Source organism: Engraulis encrasicolus, chromosome 18, assembly GCF_034702125.1.
Source record: "Engraulis encrasicolus isolate BLACKSEA-1 chromosome 18, IST_EnEncr_1.0, whole genome shotgun sequence".
NCBI lineage: Eukaryota > Metazoa > Chordata > Actinopteri > Clupeiformes > Engraulidae > Engraulis > Engraulis encrasicolus.
Genome location: NC_085874.1, coordinates 15,139,728 through 15,162,227, shown reverse-complemented (window position 1 = coordinate 15,162,227; position 22,500 = coordinate 15,139,728). Strand labels below are relative to the sequence as shown.

At 45.1% G+C, this 22,500-nt stretch overlaps 3 protein-coding genes across 4 annotated transcripts in view; all 3 read right to left on the bottom strand.

Annotated features, from left to right (window-relative positions):
- Positions 1 to 2,865: 2,865 nt before the first annotated feature.
- Positions 2,866 to 18,122, bottom strand: smpdl3a (sphingomyelin phosphodiesterase acid like 3A). The gene is made up of 8 exons (XM_063223093.1): positions 17,444 to 18,122; positions 16,820 to 17,030; positions 15,714 to 15,858; positions 13,860 to 13,956; positions 12,341 to 12,504; positions 10,057 to 10,237; positions 8,117 to 8,241; positions 2,866 to 4,675 (listed from the first exon to the last, which is right to left on the bottom strand). Exons 1-8 carry the CDS (start codon positions 17,556 to 17,558, stop codon positions 4,349 to 4,351), a joined length of 1,365 nt encoding a protein of 454 aa, XP_063079163.1. The 5' UTR covers positions 17,559 to 18,122; the 3' UTR covers positions 2,866 to 4,348.
- A 550-nt stretch (positions 18,123 to 18,672) lies between these two features.
- fabp7b (fatty acid binding protein 7, brain, b) lies at positions 18,673 to 20,031 on the bottom strand. Its single transcript, XM_063223092.1, has 4 exons — positions 19,781 to 20,031; positions 19,417 to 19,589; positions 19,084 to 19,185; positions 18,673 to 18,929 (listed from the first exon to the last, which is right to left on the bottom strand). The coding sequence occupies exons 1-4, from the start codon at positions 19,851 to 19,853 to the stop codon at positions 18,879 to 18,881; spliced, it is 399 nt and encodes a 132-aa protein (XP_063079162.1). The 5' UTR covers positions 19,854 to 20,031; the 3' UTR covers positions 18,673 to 18,878.
- Positions 20,032 to 21,593: 1,562 nt separating this feature from the next.
- The window catches only part of pkib (protein kinase (cAMP-dependent, catalytic) inhibitor beta), a 46,719-nt gene continuing 45,812 nt past the window's right edge, over positions 21,594 to 22,500 (bottom strand). For both annotated transcript variants that reach the window (XM_063222373.1, XM_063222372.1), the window contains one exon: positions 21,594 to 22,313. In XM_063222373.1, the coding sequence (XP_063078443.1) occupies positions 22,231 to 22,313 (83 nt within the window). In that variant the 3' untranslated portion in view covers positions 21,594 to 22,230. The remainder of the gene's footprint in view (positions 22,314 to 22,500) is intronic.

The window sequence follows — 22,500 nt, the reverse complement described above, 5'->3', positions numbered from 1 at the left end:
CAGCCAAAAAAACACTTTTTTCTCAGTTTACCAGTACAGAGAGATACTGCGTTCTGAAATTGTAGGGCAGTGTAGTATGTGCCACTTATCAAAGGATGCTGCTGCTGCTTTGTGGTCTCAGTGGGGGGCTGAGAGAGCGGGGTGGAGGGACTGAGGTACTGTAGGAGAACATGGGAAGGCTCTGGTTGTGTGAGTGTGTGTTAGTGTGTGTGTGTGAGTGTGTGCAGGGGCGCTGCCAGAAATGTTGGGCCCCATGAAAGATTCGAATTTTGGGCCCCCTTAAGGGCCCCTCTCAGTGCTTGGGCCCCCTTAAGGGCCCCTATCAGTTCTTGGGCCCTTAGAATCTGTACCACTTTCCCCCCCCTAGCGGCCCCCATGAGCAGTGGTGTAGTCTACGTAGAACGCAGGTATACGGAGTATACCCACTTCTAAATTTTAGGGGATTCAGTATACCCACTTAAAATTGATTGATCCATTATTTAGAATGACATAAATATATACAGTATACCCACTTCAAAAAATGCGAGAATATACAGTATACCCACTTCAAAAAAGTAGACTACACCGCTGCCCATGAGTATGTGTTAATGTGCGTGTGTGCGTGTGTGTCAGGGCTTGACACTGTCACCTGCTAACCAGCCAAATGCTACAGTTAGTAACAGCTAGTAACAGTCTCACTAGCCACTTTGGCGGGTAATTATTCTTTGGGGTGACAAATCACAATAGTTGCATCAATTGATTGCATTTAAATGCAAGAACATTCGAAAGGAAACAAATCTGACAACAAAACTCTGGCTAGCAGAAAGGCTGGATGACTAGTGACTTGGGAAAACCACTAGCCACAGTGGCCAGTGAGAAAAAAGTTAATGTCAAGCCCTGGTGTGTGTGTGTGCGTGTGTGTGTGAGTGAGTGAGGGGGGGGGGGGGGGGGGGGGGGGGGGGGGGGGGTTGGTGATTGTGAGCCACAGGTGGGGGAAAAGGGGGCCTCTATGTGGGAGAGAAGGTGAAGATCATCTCTGTTTTCCTCCTTCAATCACTTTTTCTTCCATCTATTCAGCTTTCTTGTTCCTTGCTTCTCTCTCCTCCCCCTTCTGAATCCATTTCTCATGGTATCTTAGCCCCTACTCCAATTTGTTCTCCTATTTTTCTGTTGCTCAGTCATTTTCTCTTCCTGCATTCTCCTCTCCTCCTTTGCTTTTTCTCTCTTCTCCCCCTTCTTCCTCCACTTCCCATGGTTGCTCACTCATGCTTTCCTCTGTTTCCCTTCCATCTCTCCTCTCTTCCTCTCTTCTATTCAGCATCCCCTCCTCCTCATCCCTTTTTTCTCTCATGTAAACAGGGCCGGATTAACACATAGGCTAGATATGGCTGCAGCCTAGGGGCCCCCACCTGCCAGGGCCCCCCACAGGCTAGATATGGCTGCAGCCTAGGGGCCCTCACAGGCTAGATATGGCTGCAGCCTAGGGGCCCACCATACCTGTCAACCATCCCTAATTTCCCGGGAAACTCCCTAATTTTGACTCATTTCCCGATTTGAAAATGTTCCCGGAAATATCCCAGATTTTTCACATTACCAAAAAACATAGATGGTCCACTAATTATACCCACGGCCCTGTCCGACGAGCCACACCCCCTCTTGAAGAGAGATACAGAGGGTCTTGCTTATCAAGCTACCTGCCAAAAGACGGTATGCCAGATACCACCAAGAATTGAAGTTCCTTGAAAATATGAGCTGTCACCCTCGAGCTCCGTAGCGCTTGTGCGCCCACTCTTTTCCTCAGAAACCGTCAGTTCATGCAACGCATAAAACAGCCTCGGAACAGCGAATCATGCGATTAACCTAATCACAACCTGTACCAGCACGAAGTTTTGCACGAACAGACAACTTGCGACAAAACAACAAGAAGAAACTCATTGCGCTCATTGCACTATTTCTCCACGCTGTAAAACGTATGCAGAGGGATTTTAGACAGTAGGCTACTTTACTGTCTTTGCACGCGCGCTGTTGTGAAAAGCAGAGTAGAACGCACCGTCGGATCCGCCTCTGTCATCCCGTTGACTGTCAGAATTTGGCCTTTAGAAAATTTCCTGGATTTTGGCTCAAAATATGGGAATTTTCCCGAATTTTAGGAGCTCAAAGTTGACAGGTATGGGGCCCACACAAGCCAGGGGGGCCCTGATTGGTCAGGAGGGGGGGAGAAACAATTTTGCTGAATTGTCAATGCAGTGATGAAAATGTGATCTCTTGTTAATACTCCTCTCTACAGTTTGCAGATTTAACTAATAGCTCAGAATAATGACACTGTTTATGATCATTACTTTTTTCTGCGGGAGGGGGGGCCTATTGCGACCTGCAGCCCTAGGGCCCCGGGCCATCTTTAATCCAGCCCTGCTCATGTTATGTCACATGACTGGTGTCCTGTGGACTGGTGTCCGGGCTGGGAGATGTTTTCACCGCGCCCCCTCCATCTCCGGGGTCAGGCGCTAACCTTTCTCACACCCCGCCAGACTACAAGAAGAAGGCTCCGACTGTTATGTTACAACAAGGAAGAAAGGAAAACTTTACAAGAGGTTAAAGGATAGACAAGGGTGCTGGAAACACACACAGAGAGTAAGGGATGGAAAGAGAGGGAGGAAGGGGGGAGAGAGAGAGAGAGAGAGAGAGAGAGAGAGAGAGAGAGAGAGAGAGAGAGAGAGAGAGAGAGAGAACAAGAGAAAGAGAGAGAGAGAGAGAGAGAGAGCAAGAGCAAGAGCAAGAGCAAGAGAAAGAGACAGAGACAGAGACAGAGGGAGCGAGACACACTTCAGTAAAGAAAAGGAGAAGGGAGGAGGGGAAAGAAAACTAATGAGGTTCAGTACAACCGGCCATTACAAAACAAGCCTTTATTCATCATGTCCACACACAATCATTCATTGTACACAATAAAAAGTAGACATTTTTATTCAGCCGTCATCACATGATCAGTGCTGAATTGAATTACTAAAAATCATACAACTTATGTACTCATCCCTGATTTTAAAATCATTTTGTAAAATATGCCCGCTCTGCTTTCTCCTTTTTAATCCAAAACTGTATCATTCAACTTGGCATGTACTCATCCCTGAATTTTAAAATCTCCTTTTCAATCCTATACTGCACTGTACCCATCCAACTTGGTATGTACTGGTCCCTGATATTTAAAATCATTTTGTGAAATTTGTGCACTCCGCTTTGCCCTTTTTCGATCCTATACTGTACTGATTAAGGTGCTACATTCATTAGTCACAGTCAACACATAACAGAAGACTACCCTCTGAACATCATGAGACTATACTACAAAGCTGGGTCAGGATAAGTTAAGGTTAAGTTAAGAGGTAAATCATCTAATAGAAGAGCATGGACGCTCTTGTATTAGATGATTTACCTCTTAACTTAACCTTAACTCATCCTGACCCAGATTTGTAGTATAGGCCCCATAAACCCATCAGTCATAAATCCACAACAACAAAGGTGCTATGTTTTCTCCTCCTTACAAGATAACATTTGAGCGCAGTTACGCAAGGAACATTCTGATTAGGTGATAGGTCGATATGCACACGTCATGTTAGCTCTTTATTCATTCTGAGTGTGACCTCGACCTTGGAACCATGGTCCTGGGAATATTCCAGTTGCAGAACGGTGTTCCACACATGTAAACAGAATATTCTGGAACCTGTTGTGGCCTCTTTGCGCAGATGGGCTCGCCATCTTTTCATTAGTGGTGTCAACAATAATCGATTCAGCAATGCAATGCAATGCGGGGCATGTACAATTCAATTCAATGCGGCAAGCTCCATAATCGATGCGGCAATTTTTTAAAGTTTCAATTACTTCCGTGGATATTTCGGGAGCAAATAAAAGCACTTCAAAGCATTGAAAACTGCAAGACTGATACAGAAAACAGCCAATGAAATGTTGCTCAGTATCTGACTGATGAAACATTTGCTTTGCTTTCAGTTTGCATTGTAGAATTTAATCGAATCGAATAACTACCTCCCGTAATCGAATTGAATCACGAGGGCAGTCCAATGCACACCACTACTTTTCATTGCTGAAAAAGACTCCATTACATCGTAACAACATTGCTATAACATTATCAAGAGCCTTAAGTAACACATTAAAACCCAGGAACACATTAAAACCCAGGAAGAATAGCTGGGTCTGTGCCCAGTTAATGGGGATCCTAATAAACTAAACAAAAACATAGGCTCTGCGCAAAGGGGTTAGACCGAATTCTGACAATATTCATTTTGAAACGGAAATACTATGCTTGTAACTGCACTCACTGTGACGCAGCACACCCACTACACTCCCTCGCATGACAGCTCAATCAGTCACCCCACCCTTGATCACCCTGCCCCATCCCCTTCAGGCAGGCGGTGTAGGATTCCCGATCCAGATACATGACTGCGCAGGTCTGCGTGATCTTGCACTGGCCCGGGCAGGTCACGGTGCTGTTGTAGCTCACCATGAAGTGCCGGAAGTAGGTCTGGAAGGCCTGGCTATGGGGCTGGGCCAGGGCGAGGCCCAGGGCGTGCAGGCTGCGGGGCCCGGCGTCTGGGAGCTGGAAGGCCTCCGTCAGGCTGTACTCCAGCCTCCATGACGAGCGGCCCTCGCGGTTGGCCTCCGACAGGTTCAGGTAATACTGCCACACATCCTGGAATAGGAGGAGGAGGAAGAGGAGGAAGAGGAGGGAGAAGAGGAGGAGGAGGAGGAGGGAGAAGAGGGGGAGGAGGAGGAAGAGGGAGAAGGGGAGGAAGACGAGGAGGAAGAGGAGGAGAAGAGGAGGAGGAAGAGGAGGAGGAAGAGAGAGGGAGAAGAGGAGGAAGATTAGGAGGAGGGAGAAGAGGGGGAGGAGGAGGAGGGAGAAGAGAAGGAGGGAGAAGAGGGGGAAGAGGAGGAGGAGGGAGAAGAGGAGGAGGAAAAGAGGAGGAGGAGGGAGAAGAGGAGGAGGAGGAGGGAGAAGAGGAGGAGGAAAAGAGGAGGAGGAGGGAGAGGGAGAAGAGGAGGAGGGATGAAGAAGAGGATGAGGAATAGGAGGAAGAGGAGGGAGAAGAGCAGGAGAAGAGGAGGAGGGAGAAGAGTGGGAGAGAGAGATGGTGGAGACAGGCAGAGAGTTGGAAGATGAGGAGGAAGAGGGAGAAGAGTGGGAGAGAGAGATGTGGAGAAAAGGAGAGGGTTCAGGGGAGAGAGGAGGAAGCAGGAGAAGAGATGGAGAGAGTGGGGTGAGAGAGGTGGTAGAGAAAAGGAGAGGGTTGGGGCAGTGAGGACAAGAGGAGAGAGGGATAGAGTTCGGTGAGAGAGAGAGTGAGAGAGAGAGAGAGAGAGAGAGAGAGAGAGAGAGTGAGAGAGAGAGAGAGAGGTAGTGAATGAGGTGAGAGGGTTAGGAGTGGAGTGAAGAGAGGAAGAGAGGAGAAGAAAGGGAGAGAGTAGTTGAAGAGAGGTGCAGAATGAGGAGAAAGGGTGAGTGTGTGTATGTTGAGGGAGAGGAGGAGGCGGGAAGAGAAGAAAAGGAGAGAGTGGGAAGAGGGAGTGTGCAGGGGAAAGGGGAAAGGGTGAGAGTGGAATGGCAGACGGAAGAGAGAGAGGGAGAGGGAGGTGCAAGAGAGTTGTAGAAAGTGAGAGAGTGTGGATGGAGAGGGAAAAGGAGAGAGTTGGGTGAGAGATGGAAGAGAAAGTGAGAGGGGTGTGTGTGAGAGAGATGTAGGAGGAGAAAGCAACCGAGCAAGCGCGTGCACGCACACACACACACACACACACACACACACACACACACACACACACACACACACAAAGGAATAGGGGAGAGGGGGAGTTTAGAAAGAGGGCGTGGAATGGGCACGTTAGAAAGACCAACATAAAAGAAAGAATGTGATAGAAGTGAAAGTTTTAAAAGACCCCCTCCTCCTCTCTCTCTCTCTCACACACACACACACGCGCGCGCACATACACAAACGGCCACATTTTCTTGAACAGAAGGCCCTTGATTTAAAAAATCACACCATGAAATGAAGACTGACAAAGCCATTAATCACTCCCAAGCAAGTGGCATCAGAGGCTGCTTGCCCGGCCCTAAGTGGCATGGGATAGGCCTACAGCAATAGGAGGGGTGGCAACCAGTAATGCCTGGTTTATGCCTCCAGTCCAGCGTCCCTGCGTCGTAATGCAGTGAGCCGCGCAGTTAACGTAGTGAAGCCCCCCCCATCACGCAGGTACTCTGGGGCACCTCCCCAAAATTGTGTCTCGACGCAGGGAGCGACGGCGTGAAAGGGCAAAAATAGGTCTCTGATTGGTCCTCTCGACCAGCCTGCTCTGTCCTCGAGTCGAGAACAAGCGCTACTTCCTTGTTCTAACCTTCGTCGGTCTACGGACTGTGAGCTCTTCATTAAATAAGTTGCCCGTGCTTTGTTGTTTGATTTATTTACACGAACCAAAGACAACACATGCGCTTGCAAGTTACGACGCTGAAGTTATTTGGACAGTTGAACAGTGGTTCCGAGGTCGAGGAAACATTCCGCTTCGTCCTCGACAAATGAGCCACTTCTTTGTTCCAAACTACCACTGTGGCTGCCAGTGCGATCAAACATGCACGTGATATAAAGATTTAATGTTTCATTTTCATTCTCGTCGAGTCTGTGATGCTAAAAAACAACCGACACGTCTAGTTTACTCTTTGTATTGAAGGCAGTTTCAGCGTGGAATGACATCGCGCAGACCGTGCTTCAAAACAGGGCATAAACCAAAATTAACTGCATCATGGCTGCGACAAGCTCACTCTGTGGCACAAGTAGGAAGCATAACCCGCCCTTGTGGCACAAGTAGGAAGCATAACCCGCCCTTAAGTGGTGCTTCAACCGCTGGCATTCCTTCACGTCTCCCGTCCTGGAATCAGTCACCCACACAGTAAAAAAACCTGTGTATTTCAACACCCAAGAGTCTATTTAACATCTTCTAGATTGCATTTAGTCCCAGAGAACTCTCTAAGTGTTGAATTAACACTGCATTTTTTGCTGTACACATACATAGGTTTTAGCTGGCATTTTCTCTGAGGGCATGCATCATTGCCTGGATGGCGTTTGTCAAAACATGGTTTGATGGAAGATTTTTTCGATGAGCAACCTGGGGGGACAAACAGACACGACCTGTTTGCCGTGGGTATTAGCGAATTAAGTCTTAATTATTTTGTGTTGAACTTCGGCTTTTTTCGCACACCTCAGCTGGCAGGTGCGTCGGAGATGGCACCATGGGTCACTCAGCAATAGTTTAAAGAAACTCCCGCACACTGACCATTTCGCTGTTCTTTCTTTAATAAACGACGTTTCGGTACTAGACCAGGAGATTGCCTGATGAAGGTCTAGTACCGAAACGTCGTTTATTAAAGAAAGAACAGCGAAATGGTCAGTGTGCGGGAGTTTCTTTAAACTATTAATTATTTTGTGTACAATCTATCGTTGCATACCTTCATGCAAAACAAAGCCCCTTTTGACAAATCACTCAAAACATAATTCTCCACAAATTGCATCAATAACAGCCAATTAGCGGGGCACTTGTCCTTGTGTGTCGTAAAGCGTTGTTAGACAGTCATCCACGTTAATTGTGCCTGAAATGACGGTAAATTATGGCACAGATTGGAATGAAACCATGACCACACGTAATGGGTTAAAGAAAAAAAGAACAGCTTACACAGCAACGCATCAAATCAGGACATGTTTCTAAGGGCTTAAAATAACTATTTTCGGGCGTGCTGGGACTTAGCGCACTCAGCATCCATCCATAAATGGGCTTGCATACTCATGGGGACCCAGGTTTGAGTTTGGCCTGAGTCATATCCCAACCCTACCCCATCTCTCTCACTTCCACTCGTTGCACGTCATACTCTTCACTGTCTTTGTCATAATAAAGGCAAAAGGCTGGGCCCTAAATAAATGAATGAATAAATGAATAACTAACTAACTAACTAAATAAATAAATAATTAAATATTAAAAAACTATTAAAACAAAAATAAAAAATAAAATAAAAGATAAATAAATATTTTTAATTATATAAGTACAAATAACAATACTTATACAGTGTAACTATTTTCTACTCAGTGCTTACCAGCACTCCATAGTCGGCTGGGTCGTATGGATACATGCGCAGGCCGGGGTTGTTGGAGTACGGCTCCGTTGGGCCTTTGATGGGCGTGACGGCCGGCGTGACGAACACAGAGTTCACCGGTTTACCTGCGGGGCAGAGGAAATGAAGCCTTCACCTGTCATGCACTCCAAGCAGAGGGGTTGGGCATTGCAGTGGGGAGGGAGGGAGAGAACGAGAGAGAAAGAGACAGACAGAGAGAGAGAGAGAGAGAGAGAGAGAGAGAGAGAGAGAGAGAGAGAGAGAGAGAGATGGAAAAGGGGAAAGAGAGTATGGGATGAGAGCGAGAGAAAGAGGGGTGAGAAGAGAGTGTTTGAGAGACAGAGAGATAAAGACAGAGAGATAGAGGGTGGGTGATGGGAAGGTGAAACAGAGAAGGAGAGAAAGAGAGATGAAGATGGAGGAAGAAGAAGAAGACATAAAAATAACGAGAAGAAGACAAATAGTGAGTCAGAACGAGTTGAAGAAAATGAGAAAGAGAGAGACAGAGACGTACTGCAGGAAGAGAAAACACTTCTACCCACGAATTGTTTGGGGTCTTAGGGGTCTGACACACCAAGGCGGTAAAGCGTCGCGGAACGGCCACGTTTTTTACCGGCGTCGGTGAAAATACATTGAAACCTATCTGTCCTTACACACCAACCGGCGGTAGTCGGGCGTCAGCGGCGCGGGAGCCGGCTCCGCGCCGCGCTGCATTTGGAAAATAGAACTCGAGCGTATTTTTCACGCCGGCGACCGGCGGTGTCTCATTCAAATGAATGGCAAAGTAGCATGCTAGCTTTGGCTGTGGCTAGGGTTTTGAATAGGACTGGCCGCGCACGCCGACGCTGTCAGTGTGCAAGGCAGAGAAAAGCACGCCGGCCAAAACTAAGCAGAAAGACCGCGTCCGTCCTGCGACCGTTCCGTTCCGCCTTGGTATGTTTTGGCCATAGAAGAGCGGTAAAGCGTCGCGGAACGGCCGCGTTTTTTACCGGCGTCGGTGAAAATACATTGAAACCTATCTGTCCTTACACACCAACCGGCGGTAGTCGAGCGTCAGCGGCGCGGGAGCCGGCTCCGCGCCGCGCTGCATTTGGAAAATAGAACTCGAGCGTATTTTTCACGCCGGCAACCGGCGGTGTCTCATTCAAATGAATGGCAAAGTAGCACGCTAGCTTTAGCTGTGGGGAGGGTTTTGAATAGGACTGGCCGCGCACGCCGACGCTGTCAGTGTGCAAGGCAGAGAAAAGCACGCCGGCCAAAACTAAGCAGAAAGACCGCGTCCGTCCTGCGACCGTTCCGTTCCGCCTTGGTATGTTTTGGCCCTTGCCTGCACTCACGGAAGCCTGATCATAAGTGCATAGCCTGAGGCTCAACTACTCAGCTGATGACACATTAAGACTTGTAAAAAAAAATGAGCACCTCAGTGACAGGCACTGATGAATTGTGTGAATTACAGACTAATTTGCCATTGCACAAAGAAAGCAATGATAGAATATGGATTTCAAACATTTCATGCTGTCAACATCGTCTCCACCAAGCACTGTCTGGATGACTCTTTATATAGAATATTAAGGAAAACAAAAACATTCATCCTAAATGACAGTGTCATACAACTTCACACAAGACATAACCGAGAGGCCAAAAATAGTGTAAATTCAGTAGCCTGGGCGAAAAGCAGACTGAACAAAAATCTTTGGGTGGAGTACGTGGGATGGCGTCGCCAGGCTATAAATTCAGGCCCATGCTATAAGATAAAAGTAGTCTAGATTTCTGTTGGCTAGGTCACTGGCATTACTACTTTCATAGGTGAGCAGGGTTGTGATCTTGAGTTCAGCCAAGGACAGTGCATCATAAATAGAGGAACCCAGGACCCAGAGAGATAAACACCTGCCAATTCAGTCCACAGGCTATGTGTGTATCACCTTGGCGATCCAGTAGCACCATTAGGCTGTCTCTGTGCGTGTGTCCGTAGAACTGCCCGGCTATGACGTCACTGTAGTTGCGAAACATTTCCACCAGCCGTTCGTTGTGGACCTCCCGCATTGCTGTGTAGCCCCGGGCGTACGGGAGGTAACCGATGGGAACGTGAGCGATGATATAGACCTGAGGGGAGAACGTTTGGCATGTTGTTAAACCAGGAAGGCTTGGTGCTGTTACCTTAGCGGGTTGATAGTGATGCTGGGATGCAAATACTGCTACAGAAGCAAGAGTAAAGGTTTTTAATCATCAATACAGTTAAAATATGGATGTACAAACTGTAAAAAGAGGTAAACTAAAGTAGCTACAACAGAGTGCAGTGCCGTCCAGAAAGCAAAGGGCACTCTGGTCATCAAGGAGCAAACGGGGCTAGAGACCCTGAAGCACCTCTTGTTTACAAGTGCCTGAGAGTAGTACATAGGTACAAGCGGAGTAAGTGGAATGCACTCTTTGTCCCTGGTGTCTGTTGAGCCACATAGAGCAGCAACTTTTGTCAATCACAGGTGAGGAAGACAAAATGCAGGCTTCAGCAACAAGTGGCCATAAAATCATGACCTTCCTACGCTACGTATACAGTACCGAATAGGTACTGTTTCGCAACATTTCCAGGAAATTCACAGAAAAACACAACCTACCTTTCCCTTTGAAGTTAGAGTATGGAATTGTTTGGTAGTTTATTTCCAGAATCCAAAGTATGCTCCCCATTAAAATATTTGTTTTACCTTTGTCATGAGTATTTTCCATCACCATTAATTTCGAAGTATTTCATTATGACAAGGAAAATATTTTTTTTTCATACATAAATTGCTGCCATTTTGAATTTCCTTTCTGTAGCTGCAAAACAAACTACTTTAGTTAGACCAGCAAATATTGGTTTATTACCAAGTAAATATTCACAAAAAGATTAACAAATTTGAGAATGGGAAGCACAGTTGCAATAACTACTCTGACCACAATCCTACAAAATCTTAAGTTCACTTAAGTTCAACACACTAAATCTTATACCGATTCATCACTTACTTAGCTATGAGGTGACAAAATATTCACCGAGGCTGAACGTCAGGAATTTGACAACATGATTACATTCTAACCTTCCCGATAAACCATTGGCGAGAGTCTGCCATTGGGCATTCAGATGCAGCATACGACTCTTGCGAATTAGCCAGTAGCAGCACAAGCTGAGGGTTCATCGAAAGGTAAACCACCGGTCATGCGCCACCAACCAACGTGTGACACAATGATCATTTATTTTCAATCTCAAGCATTCTTCCTTGCTGACGGGCTGTAAGGAGACTGGCAAGCCAGACAGTGCACACAGAATGAAAAGTCTGGGGCCAATGTGTGCTGTAAAACTCAAAGTGCATAACTGCACATATAATGGGCCGGGGAAGCGGTGTTGTCACCATACGAAGCCTTCCACAACGATTTGCTACAGAGTATAAAAACTGAAATCTTGAGTGCCTTGGATGTCCTGTCTTACACATCACTAGTTACACAGACTCAAAAAGAAAACATATAACTCGTGAGTCGCTACACAGATAGAGCATTGTGACTGGTTGGTGAATAAATTCCTGCCCAAGTCACGATTATCCCCATAGTATGGTGAGACATTAGTCCAACCCAACTATATGTATGTGTGTACTTACGTACTTACTAACTAACTTAGTCTTACTAACTGACTTACTTACTACCTCTAGAGTTTGTCTAGTCGGTTCGACTCCCGACCTGCCAGGTTGGTGGGGGGATTAAATAACCAGTGCTCTTCCTCATCCTCCTCCATGACTGAGGTACCCTGAGCATGGTACCGTCCCGCCATGGGACTCACTAATTTGACGCCCTGTCGGTACTTACGTCTTACGTCATACGACCCTAACCCTACTCCTAACCCTAACCTTAACCCTAAACCTAAACCTAAACCTAACCCTAACCTTAACCCTAACCCTAACCCTAAATCGCTTGTTTGAAATGTTTGTTTACCATGTGACGTACCACATAAGTACCGAAAGGGCGTCAAACTAGTGGGTCCCGTCCCGCCATAATGCTCCCTTGGGGCACCATTGGGGGCTGCCCCCTTGCATGGGTGAGGCATAAATGCAATTTCATTGTGTGCAGTGTGCAGTGTGCAGTGACCACTTGTGTGTGCTGTGGGGTGCTGTGTCACAATGACAATGGGAGTTGGAGTTTCCCAGTTGGGCTTTCGTTTTCCAGAGGCTAGGGGTGCCAGCTGACCTTCTCCATGCTCTGCCGTGATGTCTCCAGAGTGTCCTGGAGCCACTGCAGCTGTCCTGCTGGGTCGGTCATGTTCTCAGTCACCTTGTCTGGCCCATAGTAGAGGATGGTGTTCAGGCTCACCAGTCGCAGGTGCGGCCGTATGAGCTGGGAGTAGAAACCACCTTTTAAATGGACAGAAGATGGGACATAAACGCTGTAAATAGCTATGAAAAAATGTATTGATTTGTTAGGCGGGCTTAGCAATAATGCCATGATGTATGGAATGTGGAAGCAGACAATCATCATAGTCGACAGCCTTCATCTTGAAAAGTAAGACAGAGTAATAGTACTTTGTCCTTACTTTTAAATACATATATATATATTTAAACATTGATCATTGATTGAGTGGTTCATCAGCTAGCAATAGGCTGAAAGGCATTTCCGAATCACTTAACTGCTCACCACTCAAAGTAAGCTTGGGAGAGTGTGGGTTAGCCCTCTTTAGTTTAAATATGAGACAATTCTATTTCCAAACTGTAGGGAGCGAGCGTACGTGGTTTAAACTCCTCTCACTAAAGATGAAGGGTCAACAAAAGTGGAAATGCTGGTGTTTTGACCCAAAACACTGAAAGTTTCCAAAACAACACCATAAATGAGTTCAAAAGTGCAGTAAGTACAAAGTTAAATTTTACGGTATATTGCTACATACACAGAATACAGCATCATGACAAAAACTTGACTAAGGTGGTTTTAAATGTACTCAGGGTGCGATTTGTTGAAGAACCAGAAGGGGGGATATGTTTCAGATTTTAAGTATTATCAATGGAGTTACATACAGCCACTATTAAAATCATGTAGAAAAAGTGGCATATCAAAACCAGAAGGGGGGACAATCCCCGCCATCCCCCCCTACAAATCGCACCCTGAATGTACTAAAGAACTATACTGTACTAGACTATACTGTCATAAAGTTTACTATAATAGCATGATTATATGCTGCAAGCTGCACGGAATATTAAAAAATATATATGAGAGAGGAAAATGTCTTGCTGTACATACATGGGTTCTAAATTTTGTTTATAACCTGACTGTGCAAACCTAGCTGCGCACAACTCAACCTCTGATTGTTGGAAACCGCTGTCGGTCAAAAAATTAGCTCACATGGTTGGCTGCTAGTGTCTTGCCCCTCCTCATAACATTATGTTGATAAACACTGAGAACCCATGTATACTGTCCACTGTGTTACAGCTCACTGCATTTGGGAAAAGTATCAGTTTTGAGTGACAGCTGTATGAGTGGCAGCAGCTATTTATTAGATCTGGCCAAACCTATTGCAGCACATTTTAGTAGGGGACTTGGGCACCTGGGGTGTTAGGCATGCACACACACAGGCACGCATGCACAAACGAAGGCACGCATGCATGCAAACATGCACGCACGCACTATACAACATCCTACTGGACTGACAAGGTATCTAAGCACATTCAGATTTCCCCTTTTAGTCAGGCTGCTGTATTTGTATTTAGGAGGGATTCACCTGCTTGCAGTGTAGCCACGGCCTCAGGCTCAAGCCAATGGGACCACAGCTTGGCAACCGCCTGGTAAATGTCATTGGTTGTTGTTGGTAACTGGTCCTGCAATGATGTATGGAGTGTGTTAAAGGTTTAGTGTGTTATGTTTTTAGGTGTTCATTATCAAAATCACTGTTTCCCATTCATGATTTCTCCTTGTTCATGAGTATTTACCACCACCACCTTTCTAATTCACGTTTTACATGTATCTGTGAGCAGCTTTTTACATGGGATGATAATTCTGAATTAGCTCAATTTAATTCGGAATAAAAATGAATTCCGCTTTGAAAATATCATGCAAACTTTATGCAAAGATTTTTTTTTAAAAATCCTTTGACCTAAATTAAGTTGGGGGTTTATTCTGTTGTTAATTCCGAATAACTTTATTCCTCTGACATGTACATGGTCCCCTTTAAAAATAATTCCATTCCTAAGAAAATGAGGACTCCTTCTATTAGATCATTTACTTCTTAACTTAACCTGGCTTACTCCTGAACCAGCTTCTTAGTATGGGCCCCAGGAGATGGCTGAGTCCTTACCTGGGGCCAGTAGTCATGGTTCCCTACTACATCCTTACCTGGGGCCAGTAGTCATGGTTCCCTACTACATCCTTACCTGGGGCCAGTAGTCATGGTTCCCTACTGCATCCTTACCTGGGGACAGTAGTCATGGTTCCCTACTGAGTCCTTACCTGGGGCCAGTAGTCATGGTTCCTTACTGAGTCCTTACCTGGGGCCAGTAGTCATGGCTCCCTACTGCAGTGGTTCTTAACATTTTTTGTTCTTAAAGCACCCCCTTACCTGTGCCCAAGACAAGCCGCGCACTCCTAACCCAAACATCTACACGTGTATAAAACGATTTAAGTGATTAATTACAATGATTCTTGATTGAGACATTAATCAATGCCTTAAAATGGTTACATTTTACTTTAAGACACAGCATTATAAATTAGCTGTTACCAGAATGGCAATGACCAAGTCGTAATGTATTACTAAAGGCCCCGTGCACTAGGGCTGCACGATTATGGAAAAAAACATAATCACGATTATTTTGGTCAAAATCGTAATCACGATTATTAATCACGATTATTGATATTTTGCAGATTGTTTTGAAAATTATAACAAGATGAAATATAACCAAGAATGAATTATATACAGGATGAGCAAAAAACAAATGAATTGTAATAATTATGTAAAGGCAATAGCATGAAACTTAGGTGGACAGATTTCTGGCCAGAAACACCAGCCTGTCAGTATGTTCTGGCTTCAAGGACGCTCTCAAAGGTAGGTCACTATTGCCACGATTAAATCACGATTGAAATCACGACTTCGATTTCACGATCTTATCACGGTTTTCGATTATTTTCGATAATTCGATTATTGTGCAGCCCTACCGTGCACTATCATAGTAGTGTAGTACTATAGTAGTTAACTTTCAATGTCTACTACAGTGATTATTATGTTCCCAAGCAGAATTTTGGTCAAAACCTCAGCATAAACAAAATTCTGCGCACCCACCGCGATGTCTGGCGCATCCCCTGGGGGTGTCCGCACCCCAGGTTAAGCATCACTGCCCTACTGCATCCTTACCTGGGGCCAGTAGTCATGGTTTCCTCCTGCATCCTTACCACCTGGGGCCAGTAGTCATGGTTCCCTCCTGCATCCTTACCTGGGGCCAGTAGTCATGGTTCCCTCCTGCATCCTTACCTGGGGCCAGTAGTCATGGTTCCCTCCTGCATCCTTACCTGGGGCCAGTAGTCATGGTTCCCTACTGAGTCCTTATCTGGGGCCAGTAGTCATGGTTCCCTACTGAGTCCTTACCTGGGGCCAGTAGTCATGGTTCCCTACTGCGGGGTAGACGGGCAGCGTGGGGAAGAAGGCACGGACGGTGTTTGTGGTGTTGGAGAGGACCTCGATCACCTGTTTGGTAGACAGCTCAGCCGCAGGGACATGGGGGGGACTGTCACTGAGGACCACAAACAGCAGTAACACTTAAGTTTTTCTTATACTTAAGACATGTAAAAGTTTTTCATCTTTTACCTGACATGTTTCATAAAGTTACTCAATAAAGTTACTGTACTGAGTACTCTACTCAACAGTATAGCTTCCGTCTTACTTAGAGGGTCACATGAATGTCGATGCTTGACATGCTTTAAAATCAGCTGATGTTGTTGTGGAGGTGTGATCTCCCATCATGACAGATGATCACGCCTTAAGTGTTACTATAACACTGAGACATAATGAACACCATACATCGACAAACAGCAGCTTGACACCAGTGACAGGTGTGTGTGTGTGTGTGTGTGTGTGTGTGTGTGTGTGTGTGTGTGTGTGTGTGTGTGTGTGTGTGTGTGTGTGAGAGAGAGAGAGAGAGAGAGAGAGAGAGTGTGTGTGTGTGTGTGTGTGTGTGTGTGTGTGTGTGTGTGTGTGTGTGTGTGTGTGTGTGTGTGTATGAGAGAGAGAGAGAATGTATGTGTGTGTCTGTGTTTGTGTGTGTGTGTGTGTGTTTGCATGCGTGTCTATGTGTGTGTTTGCGTGCGTGTGTGTGTGTGTGTGTGTGTATGAGAGAGAGAGAGAGAGAGAGAGAGAGAGAGAGAGAGAGAGAGAGAGAGAGAGAGAGAGACAGAGAGACAGAGAGAGAGAGAGTGTGTGTGTGTGTGTGTGTGTGTGTGTGTGTGTGTGTGTGTGTGTGTGTGTGTGTGTGTGTGTGCACGCTTAGGGCCTATATTCTGTAATGGGTTGACAACAGCAAAGGAGGAGGTCGCTGTAGACAAATTACAGTCATATGACAAAACCACACCAAGCTCTTTACTTCACTATGTGGAGCCGGGTGAGAATGAATAGTAACTAAGTAGTAACAGAATTACTAAACTACTGACTTGTAACAAGAGAGGACAGATCAGTTAATAACTCTTGCTTTGTCATACCCTGTCCATATCATGAAGTCAGGTTGGGGCAAGGTTTTCATGAACTTGAACGCTGACTCGATGAGCTCATATGGGGAGTCACACATGAAGTCTCCAAAGGTGCCAGGGTCCACCGCTGGGTATCCCTTGGAGGAAATGCACACCTTGGTACGGTCTCCTGTCACATGGTAGGTGGGGTCCAGGTGCAGGTCTGAGATGTGCCAGAATGTCCCTGCAATTGGTAATGGGCGGTACTGAGGTTATGCGTAATAACCCCACAGGGGCTTCAACGCTAACTGCCTAGCAGACTCTATTTGGCCATATTCACGAATCACAATAGGCTATGTAGAGCGCACTCAAGTATGGTCTCTGAGTGACCTTATCTCGATATGTGTATTACTTTGTCAAAGTAAGCTTCCTTGGAGACTTTCCTTCTCAGAGAATTGGACGAACATTCCTATAGAGTGAACTTCCCAATATCGTTCATTTATCTACTTACTACAAGCATGCTTCGCAAGATTTAAAAGCAAACTTACTTCATTCATTACGTGCGTTTGTTAAAAATATTCATATTTTTAAGCAACGACACGGACTGGTGCTCTTGTTCGTTCGTCTGCTCTGCGCGCACAGCGCGCGCACACTCACCTAACTTGTTCCTTTTCGAAGCATATTGTTGGCCTATCTTGTTCAAATGTGGCGCAGCAACTACCAACAGGTGAATTGGCAGAGCCAGTAGACAAAAATACACCACTTGATGCATCGCCGTCGTAGGGAGCCCTCCGTGAAATTGGGATTATTACATTACGGGAGTCTCGCAGCTGTAGCTCATACCAAAACAGGAAGTAAAATTGTCACGTGACAACATTGTTGACAGTGTGGTCACGGGACTTGAGTAAATAATCTTGTATCGGTGATAATGGCCATTTCTCAATGTTCTAGTAAGCACACTTGGAAGTGTGTCAGTCTAGTCACGCCCAGTGATTGGATAGGCCTACTCTTTGTTAAACTCTGCGGAGTATCCAATCACTGCGCGTGACTAATTAGGTTGACACACTTCCCAATGTGCTTAGCCCACCAGAACACTGAGAAATGGCCGATGTACTTTTCATAAACCACTGGCCTTTGTCACCAAGATCTCGTTCTCCCTTGTTTTAGGTCTACATACCACGTGACCTATTTCCTTTGCTATTGCATGTTATTGTATTGTATGGCATAGGCCTACGCTGTTTTATTCGTTCCAAATCGGTTTCGTTTCTGACACCTTGTTTTATTATAGGGATGTGGCAGTAGTGGCATCGCAGGTATTTCTTCCTTGCGTAATGGGCACTTACAGCTGCAAGTCTTTTTGTTCTGTTTTGATTCCCATATGTAGCCCATTATATTATAAGCCTAAAGAAGACAAGGTGAGGGGAAACAGCCGTAAAGGTTGTTTCAGTTATGCACCCCGACCAGGGCTCTAAATCAACACCAGCCAAACGGCCTAATGCTGGTGAAATTTCAGTTTGGCTGGTAGTAAAGACCAACTTACAAGTCACTTTAGCCCATCAGTGAGTGTGTGTTTGGCTAGTAAGATTAACATCTACAAGCCATTGAAATGTTAATTTAGAATCCTGACCCCGACCAAGGGGTCATAAATAGGCTATTACAACTTAACGCGGTGTCATTTGCCCTGTTGTCATTTTCAAATCACAAGACCTGCTTTCAAGCCAAATGTGCAAAGATAGAATTTCCATTTCCATCTCGTAGCTGTTGTTTATGTGCAAACACAATGTGTCCTTGCTTTCCATTTTGCAAGACAAGTTCAAATCAATCAATCAATACCCTATAAAACTAACGTGATTTTGAAAGTTTACTCAAATAAACACAGTCGAAAGTATTTTTTCAAGTGATTTTAATCTGTCAAGTTCATTCGTGAAAAACAAAGAGGTATAAAATTCTTATAAAAGTATTTTTCTCAGTCGATATTCAAACACTTTGAAGAATGAAGTGCAAAGTTCTGCATACAACAGCATCGCTGTTTCTGTAGTCCGTATTTCTGAAAAGCAAGCCAAATTTGAGGTGGACAAAAGTTGGGATCCCTTCATGCCTTCTCGTATGTGCGCACTGCCGTTACGCCACCCAGGGTCATGGTCTGAAAACAGATAATATGGTAAAATATTATTACATTATTACGTTTACATAACATATTAATAAATTGTGCAATCCTGAGTTTAAGTTTGCCTAGGGCTAAGTGCACTAGGGCTACGCGCACACTGCGCTGGTTAAAAACAAGAATGTCTTCTTACCATAATCATTTTGCCGTCTTTGATTTCCCGGACGAATCTCGTCTCCTTCCCATCCCACTTCTGAGTATGCACCAGTTTGTCCCCCTCCATTGCTACAAGTGACTGTGGATAAATAAAATGCAGTGGTCAGTGATGCCTCTCCCATTTTCGAATGTAAAGTAAAATGCTAACGCACAGAAAAATAAGGACACCAAACGGACTAACAATGGAAAAGTGCACAGTTCATTGAAGGATGGGAAATAACAATAGTGTAATAGCCTAGGCCTATGCCAAACTTGAGTTAATTAACATTTTCTTTTAACAAAGTGTGAACGCGTCTCCTAGTCCACCTACTTTACAATGCCTGTCGTCCGCGGTGCTCTCATCGAATTCCTCCCCCATTTTGCACGAGATCTCGGTGTTCTTGAAGGTGCTTAGTGTCTTCAGGACAAACTTTCCACCCTCGTGACTTATTACTACCGTTGGCTTTGTCACATTTCCGACCTGTCTCAGGGCAAAGCCGACACCTGTAAGAGGAAAAGAGTGCACAACTAATTGACGCACACGAGCTTTTATTCCAACAGCTTCCGACAAAGAAAAGGCATACAATCTGTAACGTATTTTTCTTGTTGATCAGAGTCAGCATCGGAGACACATGTCAGCATATGCAGACCAAAAACGATGGGGATAAAGTCACGGGCGCATCTGGCAAACTTACCAAGAGCCTTCAAGTACTCGTCGAAGTTCTCGCTGTCAACCAGCTTCCAAGTGGCACAGAATGCGTCGACCATGGTTACGCAAGAAGTGATCAAGTCACCCAAAATGACAATGAGGAATATGGAAGATTGGATGATGCTCTCAGCTCACTAGAAGCCTCGTATATTGGGCATAATTGTGTGGACACTATTAATATATGGATTCGGGGGCGTGTACTGTGTTGCAGTTGGTTGGAAGGCCACAAACAAAGGCTGTAACTGGTCTGGGAATGTCCTACTGTACCCCTAATGTTGAATGGGATAGGCGTAAAGGGGCGTGCACTACTACAACCTCTCGGCAAGCCCTCCTAGTTGTAGAAAAGTGTGCAACTTCACACACTGCTCCAACTGGTAAAATACAAATTGCTGCACCAGTCAGCTGATAGTTTTAACATTTTTATGAGACAATGGAAGTGTAGTTGGACATCCCCCTTACAGAAGTCACAGTTTACTTCGCTGCAGGCTATTGGAATTTCCCATGGCCCATGTTTCGGGGCATTTTTGGAAATATTCAGTTTCCAATGTTAGAGTCAGCTCTGATAAGGAAGCAATAGGGCACACATGGCACGCTCCACTCAAAAGCAGATTTACAGTAAGCTATTTTGTAAATATTTGCAATTTTAAGAATTAGGATACAGGCTACACTATATAGCCTATACAAGTTTCTCTGCTATAATACCTATTTACCTGCTCTACCACTCCGGCTTATAAGCTTATATTACCTTCACTTGGGTACCCTTTTCATCATGCTGTTATGCCTTTTCATGACATGTAATTGAAAGTCAATATGATTGTGTGAAGACGTTTTTTATCCTTAATTAATAATTCATTCATTCATTCATTCATTCATGTTTAATAGTTGTGTCACATTCCCATGTTCATTCTCCTGAGCTGCCTATGTTGAACCCCACATTAACCTTTTTCTTTTAATGTGAGGGGAGTTTGTGCCCTCTGCTGGCCACTTTTGCAAATAACCAAATAACAGACACTAGAAATAAGAAACAGGCCCTTCACAGCAGCACCTACAAAATCTAAGTATGGGTTTATTTTTTTTCACTGCATGTCATACAAGAATACAACTAAAGATGGTGACAAAAACATGTAAATGAAACCTGCAGTGTTTGAAATTGGTAATTTTGAAACAGATTTGTTTTTGCTTGAAATATGGTGTTAAGAGGGCCTTATACATTGATGACCAGGAAACCAAAATGACATTTAAAAAATGACAATGACAACCAGTTGCACACAAACCAGTCCACTGAGCTTTACTGTGGTACACTGGACATTTATCAATTATAATAACACAGAGCATAACATTTATCAGCATAAACGGACAAGGAAACATATTCCTTAAAAGGCTGCCAAACAAGAATTCACTTTTCTGTATTTACAGACCAAAAAAGAAAGACCACGCTATTCAAATAGTTTTTTTCTTCTTATATGAATCAGTGGTTAATAATGCATATTTTACAGTATAAAACACACAAGATAATGTGGCGCACTCTTCAACCACAGATTGTAGATTTTAAAAACTGTACTCACATCACCAAAATGGAATGTTTATTCTTCTGTTGTGCAAAAAAGAGACATTCCTGCAACTACAAGTTAACATTCTATGAAGAAAAAACGTTGTCATCATGGCGAGTCTTGGAAAAGAGGGGGAAAAAACAAGTTTCCTTTAAATGTTTGACAACCTTTCACAATTAACGGAAAAAAATAAAATAATAATAATAAAAAAAACAAATAAAAAAAAGAAACAAGGAAAATTACGCTGGGTTCTTGAATGTACTGAAAGCGTCTCTTTTATTGTGTTCATTACGTGTACACACTGACCAGTGAATGAGAAGCACATCGTCCATTTCTAAGAGACGGCTGTGGATTGTTTTGAAGGCTTATCTTCTCTGCTCAGGACAGTTTTTTGTTTTTTCTAGAAGACATCATGTCCAGCCCTCTGTTGAACTGAAAGACCTCCATGATCTCCCCTCCCCTCTCCCTTCAGCAATCGCCCAGCTGTGTGTTTGGAGGAGAACATCTCATCTCGTGTATCCTGATGTTGCATAGCCCAGTTCCGATGGTAACAGTTGTCAGGTCTGAGTGGGTTGACTGTGTGTGGTGGATGGATGGAGAGAGACGAAGGAGGCTGGAGGCTGAAGGCTGGTGGCTTAAGTCATGTGGGATCGCCCTGGGATGGGATCCAAGCGATGGAGGAGGTGGAGGAGGAGGTGGAGGAGGAGGAGATGGAGGCAGAGTGGTAGAGGCTGGTTAAGAGCGGTCCATCCTCTCCTCTGCTCCCAGGCATGTGTCAGAGGCATGTGTCCCGGGAATGAAGAAGAGGAGGAGGAGGAGGAGAGGGAGGAGGAGGAGGAGAAGAGGGGGAGGAAGAGGAGGAGGAGGAGAGGCTGGTGGTCAGGGGTTAGCCTTCCTTCTTCTCCTCTCCCTCGGGGCCCTTGGGGGGGTTGGAGGAGGATGAGCCCTCGCCGCCTTCATTTCCCTCGTCTGGAGATCCGACGCACGCACGCATGCACACACACACACGCACGCACACACACACACACACACACACACACACACACACACACACGCACACGCACACAGACACACACGCACACAAAGACACACACACACACACACACACACACACACACACACACACACACACACACACACACACACACAGAGAGAA